The sequence below is a fragment of the Falco naumanni genome, chromosome 7 (assembly GCF_017639655.2).
Source record: "Falco naumanni isolate bFalNau1 chromosome 7, bFalNau1.pat, whole genome shotgun sequence".
NCBI lineage: Eukaryota > Metazoa > Chordata > Aves > Falconiformes > Falconidae > Falco > Falco naumanni.
The window spans coordinates 12,092,334-12,117,367 of NC_054060.1; the positions used below are offsets into that span (position 1 = coordinate 12,092,334).

Below are 25,034 nucleotides of genomic sequence, written 5' to 3' on the forward strand. Positions count from 1 at the left end.
GCCCAGCACCCTTCTGGGTGTCCCTTCCAGCCTTCTTCCTCTCTGGTTAGGCTATGGGATGTCTCCCAGGTTGGATGCAGCCCACAGGGACGTCTGTCCCCAGAAGTGGCTGACAGTGCATGCCCACTCTTGATATTTCAGGCGAGACCATAGGCAGTATAGAGGGTGGCAGAGACCCTGCTGCTTTCCAGCTCTGCCATCCCCAAGGTGCTGCCACCGCTGCAGGACATCCCCAGCTTGACATACCGCCCTGGCCTCCTTCCACAAAGGAGATGCTGCTGCTTTTCTTCCTCCCCTTGCTGAACAGGGTGAAGCATGGCTCCTCAGGTGCAGGGAAAATGAAGCCGCTTTCTCCCTCTCCCATGAGACGCCCCCACCACCTTCCTCACCCTCCTCACCACACACCTCCCTTTTGGGACAAAAAAAAAAAAAGATAATAAAGTTCTTATTTCCACCACATTTGCCATTTCCTGGTCTAAGTAAAGAGTGTCATAAGAGTGACAAGCTAAAAGCCACTGATTACTGTGGATTCATGGCATTTATTCTCCTCGTGAAAAGAGCAAACATCAGAAATAATGTGGTCCGGCCTGCCTCGGAGCCTAACCCTGCAATTAATCAGCATTCATGTGCAGAAGGTGCACGAGCATCTGATATGCAGAGAGGGAGTAATTAAAGGCAGATGCAATCTCCGCTTCCCGCAGGCCTGGGGAGGGCAACCGCACCCTCCCCCTCATTGGGGTGCAGCCCCCCAAAGTCACCACCGTTCCCCCCTTTCCTCTGGAGCAGCCGGTCACACTTGCCCCAATTGCCTTTGCTGGGTGCTTCAGGGACCAGCCATGCTCTGTGGAGCGAGTGGGGCGATACGGACTCTCGTCCCTCGGCTGTTCGGCAAAGCAAGCAGAAGGGTTTGGGGACACGGTATTTAGGCGAGCTTCCGATGCCTTGAACCCTGACACGGCTCGGTGACACCGTGAGGTCCCAGGAGAGGGGGATTGCTGTGGGCTGGGGCTTGCCAGGGACTATCAGTGGCCTCCTCCCGCCGGGGTCTGCCCCGCTGCTCCCGCTGATCCTGTCGAGACCTTTAATCCGTGGGGGATCAGCAAATTAATCCACTAAAGCATGAAGGGCCTGAGCTGTGTTTAATCGCTCCCTTTTGTGTCAGGGAACGGCTAAATGACCATACAAGAGAAAAACCCACAGAGGGGTCAGAGGGGAGGCGGTGGGCGATTAACCCCCGTCACCTCCCTCCAGGCTGTGGCGCGGGGTGAGACGGGGCGAGCCCACAGCCGCTGGGGCCGGGGCATCGCGGGCACCAGTTGAGCCACATCCCCTTGTGCCTCGCTGCCCTGTGCCACTGATCTGGGGTAACGTTGTGGCCCATGGTGCTCGCTCTGCAGCCCCCCAGTATGGTCCGGAGATGCTCCAGCTATGGGTGAGAGGAGCTCTGCAAGGTCTCAGCCCGGCTCCCAGCAGACAAGCTGTTATCACGGCAATTACCCCCAAAATGTGCCCTTTGGGAGCTATTTCGGCCGAGGGGTCAGTGGTGCTGACAGCGGCCAAATCCTCCTCTTGCCCCCGGGGAGGAGGAGCCGTGCTGGGGGAGGCTGAGCCGAAGCCGTCTGTGTGCTCCGGCACAGATTGTGCCAACGCGTGGTTGAGTGCGGCGAATGCTCACAGCCAGCACCCTTCAAAAATATCACTCGGGGAACAAATGACACCACCTCCCCCTCGCCATCCTCACACACCAACGCCCTCGCCCCAGCAGGGGCGGCCATGCCAGCCTGGGCGCCGCGGCCCCTCGGTGTTGTCGTGTTTCCCCCCCCCCCCCCCCCCCCCCCCCCATTTTCTTCAAAAGGAGAATAACCTGCAATATATATATTTTTTTTTCCTTTCTGGAAACTAATGGACTCCTTAAATAGCAAAAATTGCACCCTGTAATTAAGATCTTGCTTTTTAAATGATTAATCATTCTAACCCCTTCCAGCGGCATCCCACTTACTGCTGCTCTCATATTGAAATGCAGATCTGAGAGGGAGGGAGCCGAGCAGGTCTGTGGAGAGGAGCAATTAAATCTTCCAGCTGTCGCTGGTCCACCGTATCCTCCATTTTTTTCGGGAAGCCCTGGCCATTGTCCATGGGGGCTGGCTCCGTGCCCTGATCCACATCCCCCTTTTTGATTGTCTCATCTCCACCCTCCTCCCCACCTCCATCCCTTCTTTTTCTGTTGTCTCTTGGCCTCTGGGCTCAGTGATACTTTCTTACTGCAAGGTCTGACCATCCTTTCCTTGGAAGTGCTCTCAGCTCCCCAAAAAGTCACCTGTTCCCCTCTTCCCAGGTGAAAGGGGAAAGGATGTGAATGCAGGGTTACAGTAACATCAGCTGGGGGCCACGGGGAACCAGCAATTCCAGTCCAGCCCATAACAACCAACTGCCTTCTTGGGGACTGCTGCTCTGCGTCTCTGCCTATGCCAGTGTTTGCAGCCCTCCAAGGTCTCAACCTCTTGTTCTTCTCCTGGCTTCCCCCTGAACCATATCCCATTGTGAAAAATCAAATCCTGCAAAAGACACCCATGCACAAGTGCCACTTCCCTGCGAGGGGTTCCCCACAACCTCGGCACATCACCTCCCTCATTCACACTTCCCTGGGACCAGCTACGGGTTTCTCAGGATGCTTCAGCAGGAAACCTGCTCAGCTGTGTAGAAACCATTACCAAAAGAAGGTCCTCTGGCCTAAATCCTTCCTGTGGACCCACTTCAAGTTGGAGGGTGTCCTTCAGGTGTTTTCTAGAAGCACATAGTTGTTTTTTTCAGCCCACCATGGTGAAGGTATGGGTGGACGGAGACCAACCAGGGGCAAATATATCTGGTTTCAGTCCCCAGCAGTGTCAGGCTGATGGCTTGGGAAGGTCAGGCTCCCTCCTGACCACCACCTGAAGGGGAAGGACCTGGGATGTGTGTTTCTGTTTCAGTGCTCTGCAATAAATCCCCCTTTCTGTCACCCCCTCAATCCAGTCCCATGGCAGGTCTGTGAGGTGGCCAAGACTCCAACCCCCATCCCCATGGGTTGAGGAGGAACCTGGTACTCTGGGTCTATTGAGTTCAGTACAACAGACACAGAGTTTATCCAAGGAACCAGAAAGAGGGTCTCCAGAGTTTCTGTGTCGCTCTGTCAGTTTGACTTTTATGAAATGGAAATAGAGAGGAGACAGGAAAGTAACCATGTAACCATGTGACATGAGGGAAAGGGAATGACAAGGAAGTCAAAAAGATAGGCTGGGATGGGGAGAGGATGCTTCCCATGGAGTGGAAATGAGAGGAGAAAATGCTTTCCCAAGGAAGAGGAATGGGAAGGGGGCTCCTGTGTTACTATTATCTCTAAAATGCTCAAATGTTCCCAGGGAAGAAGATTCCTAGAAGATCTGAGGAAGAGAGGGACACTGGAGGTCCTCTGGACTGTCCACCCCACAGCGGCTGCACGGTTCACTGGGCCGGCACAGTGCTGAGCACCAGGGCAGAGCACAGGAAAGATGCTTCGTGGGGGGGGGTCTCCCTTCGCGTGAGAAGTAAGCCTCCTCCATAGTGCATGCAGGACACTGTTAGTCCTCAGCATCAGCAGTTTCCACTCTGATTTTCAAGCTTATTCCTTATATTCTGGGTTGCAACATCTGGATATGACATAGCTAAAGGATAGGACATGGTTCTCCTCACCAGGTACTGACCTGACCAAGGACACGAGGCAATACTGCTGATGAGGCCAAGGGGAGTTCCAGCCCTCCACCCTCATCCTCTTGATGTGGGTGCATCCAAGAGGGAAGAAGGTCCCTAGGTACCTTGTCCTTGCTGAAGAGTGCTTTGGTCTTTATGGTCACCAGGATGGCTTTTAATGGTGAGGACAACACTGACCTGGGACTTCATTCCACCCCACTTGCCAGCTAGAGATCAGAGGCCTTTTCTCCCTGACAAAATGGAGACATTATCAACAAGCCATATCATAAGCAGTGGGGTGCCACGTAGAGCAGGAGCTGCCCTACTGAAGGAGTGAACTCCTTGCAGTCTCCATGCTGTTCTGACACCCCCTCTTACATAGTCTGGATGCTCCAAAACACCCAGTGATCCTCCAGGATTTAAAGCATTAAATGCCTAATTTGTTGGTGTTCTGGCTTTGGTCTTGCTAGGAAAAACCTATGGAACCAGGCTCATGTGGCCAGGAGCACCGTAAAGGGTTAACCAGCGGGAAGTGGAGTCAGGTACAGATGAGTCCTGATGGGACCAGGTTCCCAGAGCACCAGGAGGAAAGTCACCAAACCCCACCAAGCTCTCTGTTTATGGATCCCCGCTCTTCTGCACGGTCCCTTTCTTCCTCTTCTTTGCTTTCCTCTTTTTACTCCCTGCCCTGAGTTGCAAGGCACAGGACCCTGGCCCGTCCCCAAGCCCCCTCCATGCCATCATTTGCATTTTCACCAGCCTTGATTAATGCCAGAACCTGTTTATAGAGTTACAATCTCCAAATTAGGTTGCCGAAGGCATCCCGGGCCAGCCCTGGAAAAATCTCGGTGGCTGAAAGGAGCCATAACTAAGCCTCAAGCAGACGTCTTTATTCAGCTGTAATTGACGTTTAACAGACGTCTGTAACTTCGTCTGGACTTATAAAAAAACCCGAAAAAAAGTTCTCCCCTCTCTTTATGTTCCCCCCTTTTATCCAGCAGTCAAAAGTGTAAGAGCCCACCACACCGGCCCCACTCAGTCAGTGTGCAGCAGGGGCCATGACAATAGTGGGGCTGAGACAAAGCCGCAGCCCACGCTACACACATTGGCGCCTTGTATGTCTATTTACCTCCTAGAGTGGTTTATGCTAATTTATTGGCGAGCGGCGACCACTTCTGCATACTGATGTGCTGCCACTTCTTTCTGAGCGGGGGCCCTCGTCTGCAGGGAGGCCCGTGGGGGGACCCCCTTCCCCCCTGGCAGTGCCCCAGAAAGGCATGCTGCAATGCTTGAGGCTCCCCGTGTGCCCCGCAACCCATCCAAGCTGCTGGTTTGATCGCACCAATTGGCTCTTTATTTTGGTCCCCTTTCGACACAGGGTGCTGATACCACCCCTTTGCACAGGGATGTTCCAGGCGCTGGAACCAGATCGAAGCAAACCAAACCCATAGCGATAGGATGGAGCTAAGAGCACAGAAAGAAACACTATAGATAGCTGTGGAGACAGCCAGATTTTCATATAAATATATCTCCGCAGTGTTCTGCTGACATGTGTGAGTATGGAAGGGTGCTCACAAGTCAGGAAGACACTAGAAATCAGGATAAAATTATTTTCTTCTTTCCTGAGTGCTTACATTGTGTACTATTCTTTGCTGCACAATGGTTTATTTCAGCACCGGGACATGAATTCTCAGATCAGGTTTTACTGACTAGTCCTTGAAGGCAAATTTTCCTTTCTTCCTCAAGAAGATGTGATGCTGCCCAGCCCCTGGTTGGGGAAGAGCCCCTGTGCTCTCCCACAGATGATCAGACCATCAGGAGGACAGTCAGGTCTCTCTCTGCAGACCACATCCTTTCCAGAGGAGGGGTTTATAGAGCATTTTCAATGTAGAGACTACCCAGAGTTAAAGACTAAACTGGTTTTAGCACTTCAGGATTCCCCAGAGAAAAATGAAGCCAAACGAGGTGCTGCTGCTCTCACCCACAAAGCACCTTCCAGCCTGCCAAGCACAAGTCAAGGCAAAGCCAAGGTGTGGAGGCAAAGCCAGGAGAAAAAACTGAGACAAAAGGAATAAAGTCAGGAGCAATTTGTTTCGATCCTGGGGACTTGCTGCTTGTAGCACGTGGAACTCCTAGAAACCTGGTCAGTGCCATGATGATGTGAAGGCTGAGGACAGTCAAACATGGGTCTTCATGTCCATGGTGTGAGCATTGGGTCATCATATTACAGACAATAAAGTCAGTGAGTCAGGCAGTTTATCCAAGAAGAACAGAGGCTATTTGCAGGCTTAACCAAGCAGTGGGCCAGGAAGCTGTAAGCTGTACATCAAAAGTCCTTCAGCCTCCCCAGGAGAGGATGAAGGGTATGCTCCAGCCCCTCAGCATTCCTACTGCTCCTCTGCACAGGCGATTCCTGGCTGCGTACCAAAGCAGGAGACCTGTTTGTGCAGTGAAGGCCGTGCCTCATGGCTGGCAGAGCCACCCAAAAAGAGTGAGAAATCTGGCCTGAAGTACCAGAGCAGTGGTAAGGTCCCAAAGCTGGGAACTTGCCCCTGCTGGGATGGTCAACAGCCAGGAAAAAAGAGTGACAGAGTTAGTTGGACTGGTGGGACTGCAGGAGATGTTTCAGAGGTCAGCAGATCTTGCCTGTGCTTTGCTGGCTTAAGCCTAGAGAAACTTGAACATGTCCTTGAGAAGCTGCTGGCTGGGAGGGATTTTTCTGCGAAGGGTGCTCACTGCCAAGCAGCCCACACAACTGCTGATATCCATGGCTAGCACAAACTGATGGAGCACCTGCAATGTAACACCACCTTCCCCCAGAATGCCAAACGTAGGTACTCCTGTTCCCAGGAAGACTGGAGAAAGTTGTGATGCCTCCAGTGTGACTTAGGACAACCCTGAGGCACTGGGAATCCTGTCCTGCTGCCCGTGGTGCTGGGGGTGGCCATGGCACCAGCACTGGCACGGCCTTTTCAGCCACTGAGGGACCCCCCTTAACTGGAAGGGAGCTCAGCTCGCCAGAGAAGCCAGTTTTTCAGCTGCTTTGTGCTGCTAAAGCTACAGAAGGGGGCTGTATCATAGCCATGGATCCAAACCCAAACCCAGAAGCTCAGGGTTTCTTTCCTTTTTCTGCTGCTCAAAGCACCAGTACCTTTTGCAGCTCCTCTGGCATCTTTCTCTGGGTCTTTTTGCACTAACTGGGTGCAGGGCATGGCCATGGGGAAGGAGCAGCTTCTGGTACCATGACAGAGTGGTTCCCCTTTCCCATGAAAAGGGAAACAGACTCCCCACGGGTCCCTTCCACAGTCCTCCTGCATGCCAGTGCAATGAGCCCTGGTCACCTCCCTCTATCATGAGTCCAAGGGCTCACAAGAGTCTGAGGTCAAGAAAGTCTTCCCAGGCTGAGGTGCAGACGAGGGGGTTTCTCCAGGCTTCCTGCAGCAGCGGAGAGGGAGGATTTCCCACACAGGGCTGAGCACAAAGAGCCTGAGCTGCCGTGTATTGGTAATACTCAGGGGTGCCTTTGCTCAGGGCTGGTGAGGGAGGTTTGGCAGCGGCACTAGAGTCACTGGAGGGGTACACGCACGAAGGAGAGCTTCTGTCCCCCCCCCCTCCGCCACCCTGCCTGTGAGGGGGGGCAGGCAAGGCAGGCAGGGCTCTGGGAAGGTGCCAGCCCAGGGCCGGGCAGCCTGCAGCCCTGCCTGCACCGCTGCCTTGCAGGAGAGGAGGGAGATGTGAGCACCATGTCTTAGGCGAGGGCACCTCATGCTGGCAGCTCCAGAAATAGCCTGGAAAGCCTTTGTTTTAGCGATTTCCCTTCTTTCTTGCAGGGTGGTTTGCCCTGGCTGGTGCTGGCAGGGGTAGAGGGCTCTCCAGAGCACTGTGAGACTGCAGAGGCCAAAAAGCTGGGCCAAGTTTGGAGATCATCCTCCTCTTTCCTCTGCCACATGTCCTTCTGCAAGCCCATGCCCAGAGCCACCGCTGCATGAGGCCCAGCCAGTTTTTTTCTTGGCCACCAGCACTGAGCATCCTCCAAGGCCATGTCCCCAAAGTCCTGCTGCACCCCAACCCACCAGGAGACCGGGCTGTGGGTGTGTGGGGTGGCTGTCCTTCTGCAGCCTGGCTAGGGACACCCCCCCGCGTGGCAGCAAACCCCAGACATTTAGGGCTGAACCCCCCACCCCAATGCCCCAATCCTCCCTCCAAAGACTTCTGCATCTTTCCTTTCCTCCCAGGGCGAGCTGCCTCGGCAGCGGCATCCCCAGGCCTTGGCAGCAGGCTGTTCTCTGCCAGCCAAAGGTGGGTGAGGAAAGAAACATCCCCACCAAGAAACAAGATGTTTGGTGTGAATCTCCTGATACTGCTAACCCAAGGGCTCCGCTGGAGCCAGCCGCGTGCAAGTGGTGGCCCCGGGTCTCGCTTAGCAACAGGGCATGGAGCAGCCTGCGGCTGGCGGGGAGAAAAAAGGGTCTTTTCTTGTCGGTGAAAGATTCATCGTTGGGCTGAAAGTGGCCCCTCCCCTCTTTCAAATACTTGTCAGCGGGGAGAATACAGCTTAGATACTGGGCTGATCAGATCATGGCTAATCTGTTATTCCTGACCACGAAAACTGCCAGAAGACTTTCAAACAACTTCACTGGGAGCGTGTGCGGCGGGAGGGAGCAGGCAGGAGATGCTGAGCCACTGGCAGCCCTACGCCAGCACCCTGAGGGCATCTCCTGCTCATGAGGTGCGCAGGGCAGGCAGCACAGGTCCCTGACCCTGCACTGGCCAGGGCTAGTGGCATCTTTTGTGCCACGGGCAGGGGCACTGGAAGGGAAGGGGTCAGTGCTGACCTGTGGGAATGGAGGAAGATGGGCTGGCCAAAGTGTCCTCTGTGGTGAGAACTGGGCCCTCCTGGTTGCATGGCTTTTTCTCCCAAACCAGGTGGTTTGGAGGTGGTTGTCACCGTGGAAAGACATTTGTCACCCCTGTCTGGGAGCCTCGGCACTGCAGATTACCAAGAAAAATGTGGCCAGCTTGGAGAAAGGTGTTTTCCTAGTTACTCCCTCCTTCTGGGCTGAGATGTTTGTAAGGGAAAAAATAGACCAGATAAATCAAATAATTCATAATTAATGGTTTGCAGGAATTTCATGTGGTGGCTCAGATTCTGCTCCTATACCTGGGGGTACATCAAAGAGATGCAGCTAGCAGGAGAGGTAGGAGCATGCTCACAAGTATCTTCTACATGTCCTGCTATGCCCAGCACTGGGACCAAGTGTGGGCAGCCAGCCCAGGGGACGGTGGCAATACACCCTTACTGCCAGGAGACCAATTCTCCCTACAAAACCAAGGTAGATGGAAGTGCTTTAACCATTGCCACTGCACACGCAGGCAAGACCTGATCCCCAGGCCTGGCACACACTGCTCTACCTCTCCCCAAAAGATAGGCATGCCCATGCATCTTCCCCATGCCCCTTGCCCTGCTCCCTAGCTCTCATACTGCTGCTGCCTTGCCCTGCTGCATGCTGCTGCCAGCCTGGCTTTAGCCCTAAATCTTCCTCTTCTGGGCTCAGCACTAACCATGGGTGTTGTGCAGGACCTGCCATGGCCATGGACCTTTGGTGGAACAGCTCTGCCTGTGATGGAAAGGAAAACTATGCTGAAGTGGCCCAAGGGGATGGGAGCCTGTGAGAGGGGGATGGATGCCCAGTGAGCCTGGGGACTGGCCCGCACCCCAGCAGGCTCCTCTTAGTCAGGAATAATTAATTACCTTCTTGAGGATCTTAGCTTCAGCCCTTCCCTGCTCATGCCCCAGCCCAGGAGAGGAGGGAGGGAGAAGACGGCAGCGAAGAGGGTAGAGAATTAATTGGACATTGTGTTGGGAATCGCCTCCTGGTCGCTGTCAATCTTGGGAGTGAACAGCCTCTTGTCTCACTCAATAGGAACTTTATATGCTCCTTTAATCCTTCAGTCCGTATTGTCAGAGCTTCCCCCCTCCTCCTGTCTCTCCTTCCCACCGCAGGACTTTTGATGACCCCAGCTGTCTGAGGCAATACAAAGAAGCCCCTTAACTAACACCCTGTGATCTATACAGGCAATAAAGAGGCTCCCCTTGACAAGGATTTGCAGGCAGAATATATGCAAATGCTGGGAGGTGCGCGGGTGGGGAGGTGTGCTGGAAAAGCCGCCGTGTGGCAGGGCACGGCTCTGGCCCTGGGGATGTGGTGGCCCAAGAGATGTGGTGCAGGTGAGGCATGGCTGGAGATAACGAGGGCTGGCCAGGGCTGGTTGGGCATTGCACGCCCTGCCATGGGCTAAAGCAAACAGGAACGCTCCATCTATCTGGGCTCCGAGGCCAAGGCATGCATGGGCACGTAAACGGGGGGGCTCCTGGCCCGTGCCCCCCTGTGCTTTGCTCCTTGACGGCCACCTCCCGAAGTCAGGAGGCCGTGCTCCTTCCCATATTAGCACATGAATGGGGTTAGGGGTGGGGGGGAGGCGGGAAGGGGGGCAAGCCCCCACTGTCCACTCAAGCAAACAATTTGGCTAGCAAATTGACATAATTACAAGGGACAGAGAGAAAAGAAAGGCAAGCCCCCTCCCCTGCGCTCCAGAGGGCCCGACCCCTGCCGAGTTACTTAGACCCTTTGTGCAACTCAATGCTAGGTACTGATGAGGGGACGTATGCCCTTTTCAAGGGCCCTAAGCGACCGGCTGCCCTAATCTGATTACAATTTACAGCGCTCCTTCAGAAGGGGCTGGAGCAGCACTCATGCAGGCGTGGACACGTCGGGTCCGACATGCACGTGCTCGCACCAGCGCAAAGGTAGGCGGACATGAGTGGCAAGGGTAGACACGCACACGGCACCATGGCCAGCAGGCTGACACACGTGTGCGAGGGCATGCTGACGCCGCTGGCAACATGGTTTTCAGTGTGGTGGTTGTGCATGGTCAAGAAGGTTGAAGGAACGTCTGTGGGAACACACGTGGGCACACTGCCAGCAGAAGAGCTGCTGTGGCCAGCACATGGGGTGTGCAACAAGCCCATTTCAGCCCAAGTATGGGGCTTGCACCATGTACCTGCACCCACACCAACACACACGTGGGCACAGATGTAAGCACACGATCCGATCCTCCTTCTCCCGGGCAGGCCTGCATATGGGGACCCTCGGCAGAGGCACGGGGATCCCCACCAGAAGTGGGGGACAGAAGAGGTGAGCAAGGGCCTTCTCTCAAATTCCTTGCAGCAGCTTGCAGGAGCGGGAGCGCAAGCAAAGCCCACCACCTGCCTATTAAAAGCGGGATTAAATGATGCTGTTCCCCCCCTCCCCCCGCCCCCTTCCTGCTCTCTAACATCATCCCCTTGGGGAAACTACTACCTTTAGACGAGTTTGTTTTTTTTTTTTAACCTCTTTTCTGCTCTGTGCCCTATAGATCCCAGGGGATTAGCAGTCAGGCTGGGCCTTCCAGCCTCCTTGAAGGCAGGTTGTTTCAGCCACCCCCCTCCATGGGAACCTGCCCCAGGACAACTTTGGTCAATGCCTCTGGTGCTTCCCAGCCAATTTGTACCACCTAATCCCCAAGGATATCGACAGCCCCTTTCTCACACATCCTCCCGCCTGCCGGAGCAGCCCAATCCTCTGCTCCCCGCGCTCCCCTGTTGAGAAACCCTCCGTCCACCGCTGGGGCCACGACCGCACTTCAAACGCGCCAGCCCGACCCCAGCATTGTTTGCCAGGGAATTAAAACTGCAAGGCCAGCTCCAGTGAGTGATTTAGGTACTGAGACCAGACTGAGCCCTGAGAGAGCACGGGCAATAAAACGCTTCACTGCCCAGTAGCCTGGGCAATTTAGGTGTCTTCCCACAAGGAAGAGGCAGAACCTGGAGGGACAGGGAGGGGCGTTGGGGCTGCTTTTGCTAGCACCTGTGCATGGGGCAGGACCATCTCCCAGTGGTCACAGACCTGCCCCACCAGAGATGTGGGCTGGCCACCTCGCTAAAGCAATGAGGGTTCACTCTGTCTGCCGTTACTGATCCTCACGGCCCCTTGCAAGCTGGTGGGAGAAAAGACTGGAGACACAGGGGCTGGATGCTGGCTCATCTGGGACATAGCTCAATCTCAAATAGGGTGAGACAGAGGACCACTGGCCCAGTGATGCAGTGGGAAGTGCTGACGCCAAAAGGTCTGCTTCTGCTTTCAGGTTTTGCAGACTTGGGGCAAAAAGTTTAGGCCTCCCTTGAAATGAGATTGTCTATAGTGCCCCTGAGGTGGTTTCTGACGGGCTCTCTGGATGAAGCTGCAAGCAGAAAATGGCTGTTGCATCCTTTCCCCAGTGCAAAGAGGCTGGAGGGAAATCAGGAATTGCCCTTCATTTTCCCATCTCTGCCCCGGGGAAAGGATGCAGCTCAATGTATGCTCAGCCTCTGCACAGATCATTCTCTGGAGACCGCTTCTAATCCCCGTCAGACCTGCCTTTGCCATCATAAAAGAATATACAATATACCACCAGCTGGCAAGAGGGCTAGAGCTCCTGATGGCCCAGCTACAATATTTCTGAATTTCCCCTTAGCCAACAAGCCCTTCGCCTGCATCCCACAACGCTGCTGTGCTTGAGACCATTCCTGCTGAGGATTTTAGGCCTTTTGTTATTCTCTTACTCTTCTTTTTCCAACGATGAGGTTGTGTCAGGCCAAACAGAGGCAACGCCTGTTCAGAAGAGAGCATCTCCTGTGCCTGGCTGTCCCTGTCCCCGCACCATGGCGGGGGAACACAGTGTTTCGGCACCTCCTCCTCTGTCACAATGTTTTTCAGCTCCACCAAGCAAAGTGTCCAATTAGAGCAGAGCCTCTTGCTTCCATCTTTGCCGACATTTAATTAACATGCTGCTGCTGGCAGCCGCTGACAAATTCCAGAAACATGTTGTAAAGGGTTTTTGTCTTTACCCAGCATGGAAAATGAGGGTGTCATATCCCAAGGGGATGTGAATAGCTACTTTTGACTCCCCCCCTCAGGTGTGAGAATTACAGCTAGATGCAGTGAAGAGACCTATCAGCCCTCCTACCTCCTTCCCCCCCCCCCCCCCCCCCCCCCCCCGCTTTTCCTCTCCTGCTCCTCACATCATATCACCTTGGAAAAACATGCAGGTTTTAGGCCTGATTTTCATTCCTGTCTCCTCCAGCTCTGGTTGAAGCCTGACAGTCTGGTTAAAGAGCTGGGGGTTGTGCTCTGGCTTTGGGCTTTTCCCATCGGGATGGCACTGGTAAGTGGAACGAGTGATCTGATGACACTGGAAGAAACGGCTGAAACTAAAGAAGAGGAAAGGGTCCTGCCAGCCTGTGCTGGCCCCGCAAACCAGGCTCCCAAGGAGCTGGTGGAGGCCTTAGAGCGGGTCAAGAGAAGGCAATGGCAGAGGCACGTAAAAGCGTGGCCAGCTCAAAGCTGGCCCTTACCCAGGCCTGGGGGGCAGCGCGGGTGTGGGGACAGCTGCTGCCAGCACCCCCTCCAGAGAGCACCAGCCCAGCCTGTGCCTCCCTCCAGGGCTCAGCCCTGCCGTAGGCGCTCTGCCTGCTGCCTCCAGCTGCTGCACGTTAAGGCGCCAGGTCCTGAGCCAAGTCTCTCCACCGCCCGCGCTACCCCCATTGCCAGCGCTCCCACACCCGCTCTGGCCCTGGGGAGCGTCCCAGTGCCCCCCACTCTACCCCCCGCAGCCAAGGGCTCTCCCAGCAGCTTCTCCGTGCGGCCGGTGAGACAGACGGGCTCTGCACGGCTTCCCTACAGACCCCGGGGAGCACAGGCCTGGAAAGAACATCTTTTTATTTTATACACAACAGCTCGTTAGAAAAGCGGGAGAGCAGGGCAGAGCTGGCTGCCTCGTCTTTATGGGGAAAACCCACGAGTCTTCGCCCCCGGGCCCTGCTCCGGGGTCCTGCGCTGGGGGAAAAGGCCGGCGGGGGCTCAGGGCGAGGCGGGCTTGTCGGGGTTGTGCATGTGGTACGCGTCGCTCTCCTCGTCCTCCGGCACCTGCGTGGCGGCACAGCCCCTCAGCGCCGCGCCACGGCGGCCCCTCACGCCGCGGGGCGACAGCGCCATCTTGTGCCGCCCGCCCCCGCCGCCCCGCGGCCGCCCGCCTCACCTCCCAGTACACGCCGTCCTCGAAGCAGTTCTCGGCGGCGGCGTCGCCCCAGAGCGGCAGCTTCAGGATGGCCCCTGGAAGCAGGCGGGCAGGGCAGTGGGCCCTACTGGCGTGTGGGACGCAGGCAGGCTGCGGGCGGATGGAGCCCACCCGTCCCGGCAGCAAAGGGGGCAGAGGCAGTCCTGGCATGGTGCTGGGCCCCCCACCCCCCTTTTCTCCAAACCCATTTGACCTGGCACCCCACTTGGCTGCCTGGTTTCCCCCGCTCCTATGGGCTTCAGAGTGGTCCCGCTACGGGGCGTCCAAATGTGAGCAAGCGGGGGGCTGCAGCCCCCGCCATGGTGGGAAGGAGGCCTGTGCCATGGAAGGAGGCCTGCAGCACAGGCCGGGGTAACGTGGGCGCCGGTTTCAGCCGCAGGCTGGAGGCAGCCCTCCCGTCTCTGTGCTCCTCTCGGGCTTACCCACAAGGGCCCCCCCGGCAAGCGCCATCACCAGAGACACCACAATGCCAGCGGCCTGGAACCCTCCTTGGACACTGGGTGTCCGCGTCTGGTACGTGCCGGTGAAGTCAAACGCCTTGATGAACCTGCCAAGGGCAGAAAGCGTGAGGGTTGCTCTTGGCAGGAGGTCTTCCCTGGCTCTGGAGGAGTCCTGTTGCCCTGCTCCCTCAGGGACTCCTCCCTAGTGCCATCCCTTTTCTGCAATGGACCCGGAGAGTGTCGCAATGACACAAAACACTGCTCGCTTCCTTCTCCTCTAGCCCCTGGCAAAGCTTTACCCAGGAGGAGCCCGAACTATAAACATTTCTTTTGTTTTTGAGACCTGCAGCTTTACCTGATCCCCCAACACAATGCAGGGCTGGAGAGATGAACGCCTTCCCACCCACCGTGTCCCGGAATCATGCCAAGCAGTGGGCTTGTGGCTTACTTTTTGAGGCCACCAGAAGTCAGCTGTGAGAGATGAGTCTCTTACACTTCAGTAAGCCTGACACAGTCAGTGCAACCCATGTTTTTGAGGGAAAAGGGGCAACTCTGGAGAATTAAAAAGGGCTGTTCATTGCTCCTTGCTCCCAGCCTATGGAACCCCAGGCAAAATCTATTCTCATAGCAGATTTTCAAGCTGTCTTACCCTTCCTTTCCATAAATATCCTCCGTGGCTGCAGCTGCAGTGATGGCCCCCACAATGCCCCCAATAAGGCCTGGAAGGGCATGTAGGTTGTGGATACCACATGTGTCCTGGATGTGCAACCTGGACTCCAAAAAAGGCTGAGGGGAAGGGAGGTAAAGAGAGATCAGGGACGTGAGCTCAGCCCTGGAAAGGATGAGTTCCTTCCATGGAGGACTAGGATAAGCAGAGAGGGAAGAATGATATTGTGTCCCATTAAAGGGTTAAGGGCTTGTAGACAAAGATGTGAGCCAAGCTCAAGATAAAATAACAGCATATCCTCCAAACACTCCTGTTGGGAGACTGAGTCTTCCTGAGCATTTTGGAGCAGTAAATGGAGTCAGAAGTGCATCAACATAAGGGATGGTGGAAAGTAGAAACACCCAAAGGGAAGTGAATCCACTTCACATCTCCTTAGCAGGATCAGGGCTGCAGACCCCTAGAGCAGCACTCACCGTGAGGTAGACATACCCCACTGTGGACACGATGCCACAGATGAACCCAACAATAAGGGAGCCGTATGGAGTCAGCATCATCTCCGCACTGGTGCCCACGGCCACGCCACCCGCCAGCGTTGCGTTCTGGATGTGGACCTGCAGAAGTAACTGTCCTGTCTTGGCATCTCAGGGAGATTGCGATTGCTCAGGGAGGGTATAAATGGCAAAGCGGGAGAATCAGCTCTGAAAATGTTTCCAAAGGAAATATCAGGGCCCTTTTTCTTGCTTGTTGGTGAAAAACAAGAGAAGAACAGGCAGCCTCTGTCTATAGCACAGGCGCACATAGACTCCCACTCTCTGTACCACACACATTCTTTGCATCCACAAATCTGGGTGAGGAGTTGTGATGAGATGGAAATTGTCTCACCCATGTGTCATGCAAGCTCTGCTGTCACAGAGACATGTCACCCACACACATAACACGTACAAGTCAGCCCCCCGATTGCTCATGAGCTGCCATGCAGGCCCTGCTCAGCTTGCTAGAGAGTGCTGCCAAACATGGCTCTGCAACATGCCCATCAGTAGCTTTCTGGGCAGAGCAAGTCCAGTTCCTGCTGTGACTTAGGTCCACCACGTGCCAGGCATCACCCTGCACCTCAAGCACTGCAAGACTCACTTTCCACTTGCTTATTTAATACAGCCCCTGGGTTTCTGCCTGGATGCTGGTTTTACAATCACGCCCTGAAACCCAGTATCTGTTCAGCAAAGCGCAAGTGCCAATCATTTCCTGGACCCTCGATCAACTTAATTATAAGTCCCCTGGGCAGTGCAGGGCTGTCTGCTCCCAGCTTACCATATCAAGCTTGCCTTTCTTCTGCAGCATGCTGGAGAAGGCCACTGTGGTGAGGACACAAGCGGCCAGCGAGCAGTATGTGTTAATGGCAGCCCGGTGCTGGGCATCTCCGTGCTCAGAAATTGCTGAGTTAAAACTGGGCCAGTACATCCATAGATACAAGGTACCTGGTGGGATGGGGAGGAGGGGGTGAAGAAGAGAAAGGGAAAAGAGAATACAGGGACTGAAAAAACACCTAAAGAAGATCTTTCTGCACAGGGGAAAGTCATACCCCATAGTCCTGCTGCCCCAGAGCTGCACCCCCCATGACTGGACCGGTACCAGGAGAAGCTGGCAAAGAAGGGAAACAAACCCACATCTTCTCAGGCACTATCTCAGCCCAACCACTGATAAAGGGAGCTGAGCAGCTCTGAGGGGTGGAAGACTTGGATACAGAACTTCTCAGCCCCAGATCCTGGTCTCAGCTTGGTTTTCCCAGAAACATAGGAGGGACCAGCCCTCTGCAGCCCAGTGGTCTGCATGTTCCAGCACCCCTTGGATGGGGGCTGACTCACCAATCATAGCGAAGAGGTCAGAGTGGTACACGGAGCCCTGCTTGTCCTTACTCTGCTCCAGGTTGGGTCTGTACAGGATGCGTGTCACTGTGAGGCCAAAGTAGGCTCCGAAGGTGTGAATGGTCATAGAGCCACCTGCATCCTTAACCTGCAGCCATGGGAAAAAAGAGGTTTGCTTCTGCAATCACCACTCATTCTGGAGCTGAGGTCTTGTTTGCATCACACCCAGCCTGGCTGTCCACTTGTCCTCCCAGCCTGCACTCAGTCATGGGGAGAGGTGGACAGAAATGCTGTGGGCCTGCTACCTATCCCACTCGCTTGGTCCCGTGTGTGGCCATGGCATTCCTCTTAGCCTCCCCTTGGAAGGTGGTGAGGCAGAGGGGAGTTTCCAACCTGTCCCAATAGCAAGTGGGTTGTAGCGATAGCCAGGTTGGCTCCTAAGTGCACTCAGGTCTTCTGGGAGCTCATTTGCTTCCCAGCCCTCCAAGCCCTCTCTTGGATGACAGGAGTCCTGCCTCTGTCAGCAGTCATCTCATTCTCTTTGTCACTTGATTCCTTTCTACAACACCCATATTCTAGCAGGGAAAGCAGATGAGAGGGAAATCTCAGGCACAAAGAGAGTGACTAGTCCTTTGTGCTAAGGCTGCTCGTTCACCTTGGGAGCTGCAGCAGAGGGACCCAGTGCTCGTGAATTGCCAGGCTTGTGTGTAAAACCCCAGAAGATGGCTCTTCTCAGGGAAGTACCACCCACTGACCCCCTCTTTCATAATCTGTCTGCTTTTTCTGCCCAAATCCTTGCATTTCAAATGTTTATGAATGCAGTGGCTTGGTGGAGCTGTAGCAAAGGGAGGCAATTTGGAAAGATGTGGAGAGGAAGGAGCAAAACTAAGAAGGTTCTGCCTAAAGCCTTACGTGAAGCAGGTTGAGGAGGATGTACTCATTCACTGCAAAGAGAGTGACTTGAAACAAAGTCATGATGAGGAGCTGTATGGGGCTGGTTTTGCCCAGGATGGCCCCAAAGGCAATGCACACAGAGCCCACACAGAAATCAGCATTGATCAGGCTGGAAAAAGGGAAGGAAAATTGTGGTTTAATAAGGAAATATTCTTCTGTAACTCACCCTTACCCACCCCCAGCTCTCAAAATTCCACCTGAAGACAAATAGGTGATTAGGAGACAGTCCTGGCTTTCTACCCGACCTTCTTCACATCCTCACATACTGTCCAGGAAAGGTGCTTTCCCCCAAATTATTTAAATAATGTAGATCGTATGTGTTGTCAGCACTGGCATCCATGGTGCTTGGATTGGGACTAAGAGGTGATGCTCATGTCACATTTCCCTTTGAACAGTACCACCATAATGGCAGGTACCTCTGGTCTAAAATGTGGAAAGGAAATGGAGAATTGCCGAGGGAAGACAACATTTTAGAGGCTCATTTTCATGTTACAGAGGGACAGGTGCTGCCAGCTGCTTGGCTCCTATCCCAGCTCTTCCGCTTGCCAGTCAAGAGGTAGCATTCCAGAACTCATCTCCTCCTTACTTCTCCACTCCAATGAGGATCTTCCCACTTTTGAATGAGTGGAACCAGCCTTGCATCAGGAGAGCCCACTGGATCCCAAAGGCAGCAAGGAGAAAATTGAAACCCACGGCTCCGAATCCATAGCGCTTGAGGAATGTCATGAGGAAGCCAAAGCCCACAAAGATCATCACATGGACATCCTGGAAAGCTGTGCAGAGGGAAAGGACTGTCAGCTCTGCAGGAACTGCAGGGCTGCGAGTGCCATTTGCATTTGGTGGTAAAAGGAAACTAACCACATCAGTGGCAGTAGGGGGGAAATTAAAGAGAAAACGTGTGTTTGTCCCATGTCCCCACATTTCTAAGTCTGAAAATGGCTCAGCTTTCAGAAACTGGCTTTTGGTTAAAAGGCTCATTCTTGAAAGTAAAAATTGTTTATTAATAGCTGTGCGCAAGAGAAGACGGGAGACTAATGGAGTATACAAAGGAAAACATTCTATTCAGATCTTTTTTTCCCCTTTTGTAAAAAACTCAGAAAATATAACTTGAAATGAACAGTGCAGTTTTGTTAAAAACACGTGAATGGCCATTTTGGGTAGGTCCAGCCAATGCAGGGTCCTGGTGATGGCTCAAAGCAAGAAGAGTACAAGAACAATGAAGGTTTACAAATACATTTTTAAACGTTGCTGAAACCAGTGGGAAAATATCCTTGAGACCAGGATTGCACCTTGTAAGATTTTGAGTGCTTAAACCAGAGAGACCCAGTTCTTCCCATAAATGCACAAACCTGCTAACTCGAGCCCCACAGATGCCCTTCCCCGGGGGAAACCAAACCTGCATAAGCCTCTTAAAAGACTTTCTCAGTGCAGTAAACCTGCTGTACTTTTTAATGCTGCATGTTTCTATCAGATAAACATCACTTTGCAATTAAGTGAGCTGAAATGCTGCATACTTACAAACTGAACTATGCAAATCCTCACACTGCAGGCCACCCTGCCCATGAAAAAAGTAGGAGACCCAAGGCTGGGATCCCCCACTGGGAGACTCCCACCAGCAAACCCGCACTGGTAAATACAGCACTGACGGAACTACACCATCAAGTTCTGCATTATGCAGTGCACAAACCATTATAGCCACTATAACCAGCAATGTCTGTGCATCTCGAAGAAGCGGTGAGCTCAGGGCAAAGGAAATTCAGTGATTGAGAATCTGGTCTACCCTGAACCTGTGCTGAAATCCAGCAGCCCCAGATCTGCTCCTGCATGGACAGTGGGGTTCTATCTGCTGTTTCCCTTAAGGGCTGGGTGAGGATTGGGTGAGTTCTGAAGAAGCCGTGGCTTTTGTCCTTTGGTGCTTTACAAGATCTTGCAACTTGTTTAAAGACAAACATTTGGACAGGCTCCAGCAATGTAGAATTTTTCCTAATAGGAAGGAAGGAGACAAAATCTGCAGCTGGCACTGTTCAGCAGAGGTCACTTCAAGTGCACTTCTCTGCATGTCCTAACTCTGGTTTTACCATACAATCCCATAGACTTTCCCTCTGCAGCTCTATTTATTCCCCCCACCTCTCTTCTCCAGTGTAAGCAACACAATACACAGCTGGAATTATCTGCTGCCATATGCATTATATATTCCCACTTTCATGCTAAAAGCAGAAGCAGTCAGGTCAGAGTTAAAGCTGCAAACTGTGCGCTCTCCGAAAATACGGAGGATGCCCACTGTATGTTAGATCCTATACAAACTCAGAAGGAAGAGTAGGTCTGTCTTTACACTGCATCCAATCTAAAGTCTTTTTCTAACCCTTGCACTTCTTTTCCCTTGGCATCACTCAGAGGCAGACCAGGCACTGCTGGTTTTAAACTAAAGGTTTTATGACCCTGCTTTTGTGGGAGGACAATTGCCATCACTATCAAAAGGAAGTATTTGGGCTTTGGGAATGCTACCTGTGCCAAAGAATCCTTCCTTTTCCCTAGAGAGCAGATGAGTCACCCATTAGGGAATATCAATGTGTGATTCAAGATGAGAAGGAATTGTCACACTGACTGGATGGCAATGGGCACCACTGACACAACCACACGTAGGCTTCCCTCTGCCTGCTTTCTCAATCATCTCTGGGCTTGGAGGACCTGTCAGTTTGTCATTCCTATCCCACTGTCATTGCAGACAGGACAGCAGCAGTTGCATTATATACGTTAATACAAATGATCCTTGGATGTTCAGCCATCACACTCTTCTGAGAAGCTCTGGATGGACACAGGGATCAAAATGCCAGGGCCTGGCCACCTTGTCATGTTTGTCCATCTTTGCAGAGAGAGAACACTTCTAATTAGATAATAGAGAAAAACCAGCTGTGCTTTTGGCCACACGAGCCGAGCCCTTCCTCAGGTCTGAAACAGAAACATAATCCAAAGCTAAATTGAGCTAAGCAGTTGCTCTTAGGTTATGTGAATCCATGCAGCTGTTTGAGGGGGAATATTTGGCACTACAGAGCAGGGGTGGGATATAAGAGGAAATGTCATGTCCTTAGCTCCTGAAAGCTCTTTCTTGGACCCCTGATGTTCGCCCAGCACATCGGTGACAAGAGCAGCCCTCAGGCGCTGCTGCTGCTTCATGCCAACCCGCGTGGCGTTAGTCCCAAAGGCAGATATCAAGGGAGAGCCCAGGGCAGCCGCAGCCGTACAGGAACCTGGAGGCCAGCTGAGCAGTGGGTTTCTGTAAGCAAATCCTTTTCTGAACTAGCTAATCCTCAGCAGCTACAGGTTTCTATAGCTCCTTTGATTTAGCAGGTGTTTTTAATGGAAATGTTCTAAATAGATGCATGACTCAGGCCTGTTGCTTCCTTGGAAACAATTGCCTGCAGAAGCAGCCTGTTCTGAACGGCTCACAAAGATGACCAGCCCTGGAGATCAAAGCCGGCCAAAGCACCACCTGGGCAGAAGGTCTTTAACCACCTGAATAATCCCCATGGCAATACACTTGCAGTGACCCAAGAGCCCTGGGAACCTGGCAGGTTAGGAGGACTCTGGCATCGAAATGCCAGTAGCTAAAGGGTAATTTACTAGTGAGGGGGAGGACATAGGAAGGGGAGGAAGATGTCACAGGATCTCGACAGCCGTTCCTCCGTATGCACAGAAAAGCTTACTCTGATCCAGAGCTGAGGGAGGGGGCAGCAAGCCGAGACTTGCAGGGTGCTGGGAACACGTCAGCCCTATTCCTGGAAGAAAGACATCATGCACTGGTGTCATGGTAATTTGCTGACAGACCCCAAGAGCACTGGAGGGCCATAAGGCTTTTCTCTTGCTCTTTGGTGTACCCCAAACTAGCCTCAAGGCAAGAGAATGGCTTTCCAGTAATCAGTGGAGACATGGCCTCTGACAGGCTCTGCTATGGGATGGGATGGGATGGGATGGGATGGGATGGGATGGGATGGGGACCAGTCAGCACCAGGACTGGGCTTCCCAAATACTTACATGGGTATCGGAAGTAGAAATCGTTCTCTATGTCACTGGTCAGGTTCATCTCTCTCTTCTCCTCCTCCCAGTGTGCATCGGCTTCGGGGCCAAAGCGCACGAAGACCCCAAAGAGGACAATCATGGCCACCTCCCAGAGGAGGCATACAAGCGGGAGCCGCCAGCGCATGTACGTGTTCTTTGCCATCCCCTGGTGCCTTGGCCGCTCCATCCACAGGGATCCCCGGGGGCCAGGCAGACCGTGTGAGCCCTCGTCCCAGTGCCCAGCCAAGGCCAGCAACATATATAGGTTGGAGAGGGTGAGGTGGGGCCCAGGGAGGTGCCTGCGGCAGGATCACATTTCAGAGCACAGGAGCTTTGGCAGGCTTGCTCCTCTCGCCCTCCTTCCTCCCTGGGAGGAGGGACAGGTCTCAGCACCTTTTCTCCAAGCTGCTCAGAGCACCTCTGAGCCCTGCCCCCCTGGAGACCAGTAGATGTGGAGGCCAGTGGGAGTAGGGAGTGGAGCCCGAGTGTCCTGCCCCCTGCTCTGCCTGGTTGCACACCCCTTCCCTTCCCCTTGCAGGAGCACCCTGACCCCTGCCACCCCAAGTGCCGTCAGTGCTGTCCCTCCCTGCACAAGGTGTTCCCCTCGACATCCCCCCTCGGCTCCGCAAGCGCCCTTCCCCAACTGGCACCAAAGGCGAAGGCAGGGTGCCTCTTGCTCCCTGCTCCCAGCTGTCCCCCCTGTCTTTCAGGACACCGCAGCAGCCCCAGGAGGCCCTTTGTCCCCGGGTAAGACTGTCCCGCTCCTTGCTTTGCAGGGTGCATCCAGACAGTTAACAGCACGCTGTGAGCCAGGGTGGAGGTGAGCAGGGACAGGTTTGCCACCTCATACAAGGCAACTCCCAGAGCCTCTTGGGCAACACCAAACTGTCACCGGGGTCCATTTCCTCCCGTGAGCCTCTGTCCTGGCTGCAGAGGTGGGGGGACACAACCCTGCTGTAGCAGGGGTCTGCATGGGGCTGCCCAACCCCTAACCAGAGCAGCTGGCTGTCATTGACCAAGGGCAAATGGGACTGAGCCCAGGGCCCACGCTCCCTTCCAATGACCAGGAGAAGATGAGTTGAGGAGCTTCCCCACATCCCTGCCAAGGCAGCCTGAGTCACTGTGCTGGGTGCGGATCCTGCTGTTTGCTTTTGAAAAAGCAGTCTGTGGGGCAGTCCCAGGAGGAAGATAGATGCTTCAAACCAAATGCCAAGATCCTGCATGTGTGAACAGACATGCAATGGCCCTACCAAGGCTGCCATATATGTATAAGGATGTTCAAGTGACACGTGTCCCATAATTTCATGGAGTGATTTACCCAGCACATCCTCCCAGCGAGACAAGCTGGGCTGGGGCTGCATGAACCAGGGCAGTATTCTGAGATGGTGCTGGAGAGCGATGGGGCTGGAGACTTCAAGTGCTGCAGCCTAAACGCCCCCTCCTCTGCTATGTGGCTTCCTTTAATTAATAAACAACATAAACACAATACTCTTTTCCCCCCTCCCCCCCATGGTTTTGAACCATGTGCTGTTTCCCCAAAGAGCTGGGCAAGTCCTTCAGATGGATCCCAGCTCCCACCTCTGCCTGCAGATCCCTGACATGCCTGTCAGTCTTCAAGAGATAAAAGACTGCAGCCCAGGCAAGCTGCCCAAATTTGCTGATGGCATCTAATTGCAGCCCGCAGGCTGAGCAAGCAGCACTGATTTCTGTGTTGATTAGGCAATAATTTGAATGTATTATTTTTTCTTGTTTGCTTTCTTCTCAGAATGACAGATGGTAGAAAAATGCTGTCAATGGTCTTGAAGAGACTGATGGCCACACAAAAACATTCTCCAACTCCATTTGGGCCCGGTGCAGGCAGCAGGGCAGAGGCAGCTTTGGGAAGAGCTGGGGAGGTGCAGCTCAGGAGCACTTCTGTATGGCAGAGGAACCAGCTAGTGATGAGAGTCAGATAGCGGGTGAACCCAGATAGTAAGTGAACACTAGACCACAGGAGAGCATTGGGGTGCAGGCTCCTTCCTGCAGCCCTGGGGCAGCGCTGGGAGGTTGGGGCCACAAACCAGTGCTGTGCTTGTCTCAGCAAGGGTCCAGACCAGCACCCCTCCTCTCCTGACCATGCTGGGGCCATGGAAAAGAGAACCCTATCTACTTAGCCCTTACCCTACACCAGCAAAGCTTTAGCTGGCTTTGGGTGGACTGGGATCACTTGGTGGGTACACCTAAAGCAAGTGGATGTTGCTGTTGTCCTGAGGACAGGCACTCCCTCAAGCAATACTGCTCATGGCCTGCCTGCTACGTTTTTGGGTCTCCTATTACACATGGCTTGTGCAGGGCAGTCTCAGCTGTATGCACCAGGAAAGAAGAGATCTCAGATAGAAAGAAGCCGAAATCCCTAAACAATACCTGAGCCCTAATCGCTAGAAGCACTGTTGATAGTTGCATGTTCTCCTGCCAGCTACGTGGTAGGACCAGTCTTCAGCCCTACCTTAGAGCAGCTCTTAGACACCTTAAGAAAGGCAATATGGAGGCACAGAGGAGCATTTTATAACACAAGGGAACTTGCTAAGGTAGCGTAGCCACCAGCAATTATGCTTTGTGATTACTCTTTAGCAGAAGAAACCAAACTGCCGAGCTTTTCTGATCCGTGGTCTCATTGAAATGGCAGCATCCCCAGAAAAGCAGCTTGCGAGGCCCTTGCACAGCTCAGGAGGCAGCAGCTTTGTCCCACTTGCTGTCCCCAGCCCCCCTTCCCTGTGTCTGGAGGCTGAGAACAAAGGCTAATGGCTTTTCCGCTGGCCCGATAGTCTCACCTTGCTGCACTGCCTTGCGCTGCCCCTCCTTATCGACCTGCAGATCAGCACTTTGCTGCTGCAGTCCCATCAGAGCTGGCATGCTCCACCAGCTGCCCATGCCGTGAGAGCCCATTAAAGAATCAGCTTCTCTCCAGGCTCCTTTGTAGGGCCAGGGTAACACTGGAAAGGCTGATGAGGCTGTGCCAGCACAGGTGCCTGCAGCAATGCTGGGGGAGTGCTTCTTATGGTGGGTTAGACCAAGTCCTTTGCATCCATCCTACAAGGTACCTCACTGTGTGGTAGGACACATGGACCAGATTTCACCATGCCCCAGTCAAAAATATCAAATTGCTTAAAAGCCCCGTCAGAAACACCATGCCAGTGTGAGCCAGTGTCCATGCCC

At 53.8% G+C, this 25,034-nt stretch overlaps 1 protein-coding gene across 1 annotated transcript; it reads right to left on the reverse strand.

Moving 5' to 3' along the window:
* Positions 1-13,643: 13,643 nt before the first annotated feature.
* Positions 13,644-22,050, reverse strand: RHCG (Rh family C glycoprotein). The gene is made up of 10 exons (XM_040601795.1): positions 21,816-22,050; positions 18,370-18,556; positions 17,742-17,892; positions 16,830-16,977; positions 16,276-16,442; positions 15,441-15,578; positions 14,950-15,086; positions 14,283-14,407; positions 13,822-13,895; positions 13,644-13,709 (listed from the first exon to the last, which is right to left on the reverse strand). The coding sequence occupies exons 1-10, from the start codon at positions 22,024-22,026 to the stop codon at positions 13,644-13,646; spliced, it is 1,404 nt and encodes a 467-aa protein (XP_040457729.1). The 5' UTR covers positions 22,027-22,050.
* Between the last annotated feature and the right edge of the window lie 2,984 nt (positions 22,051-25,034).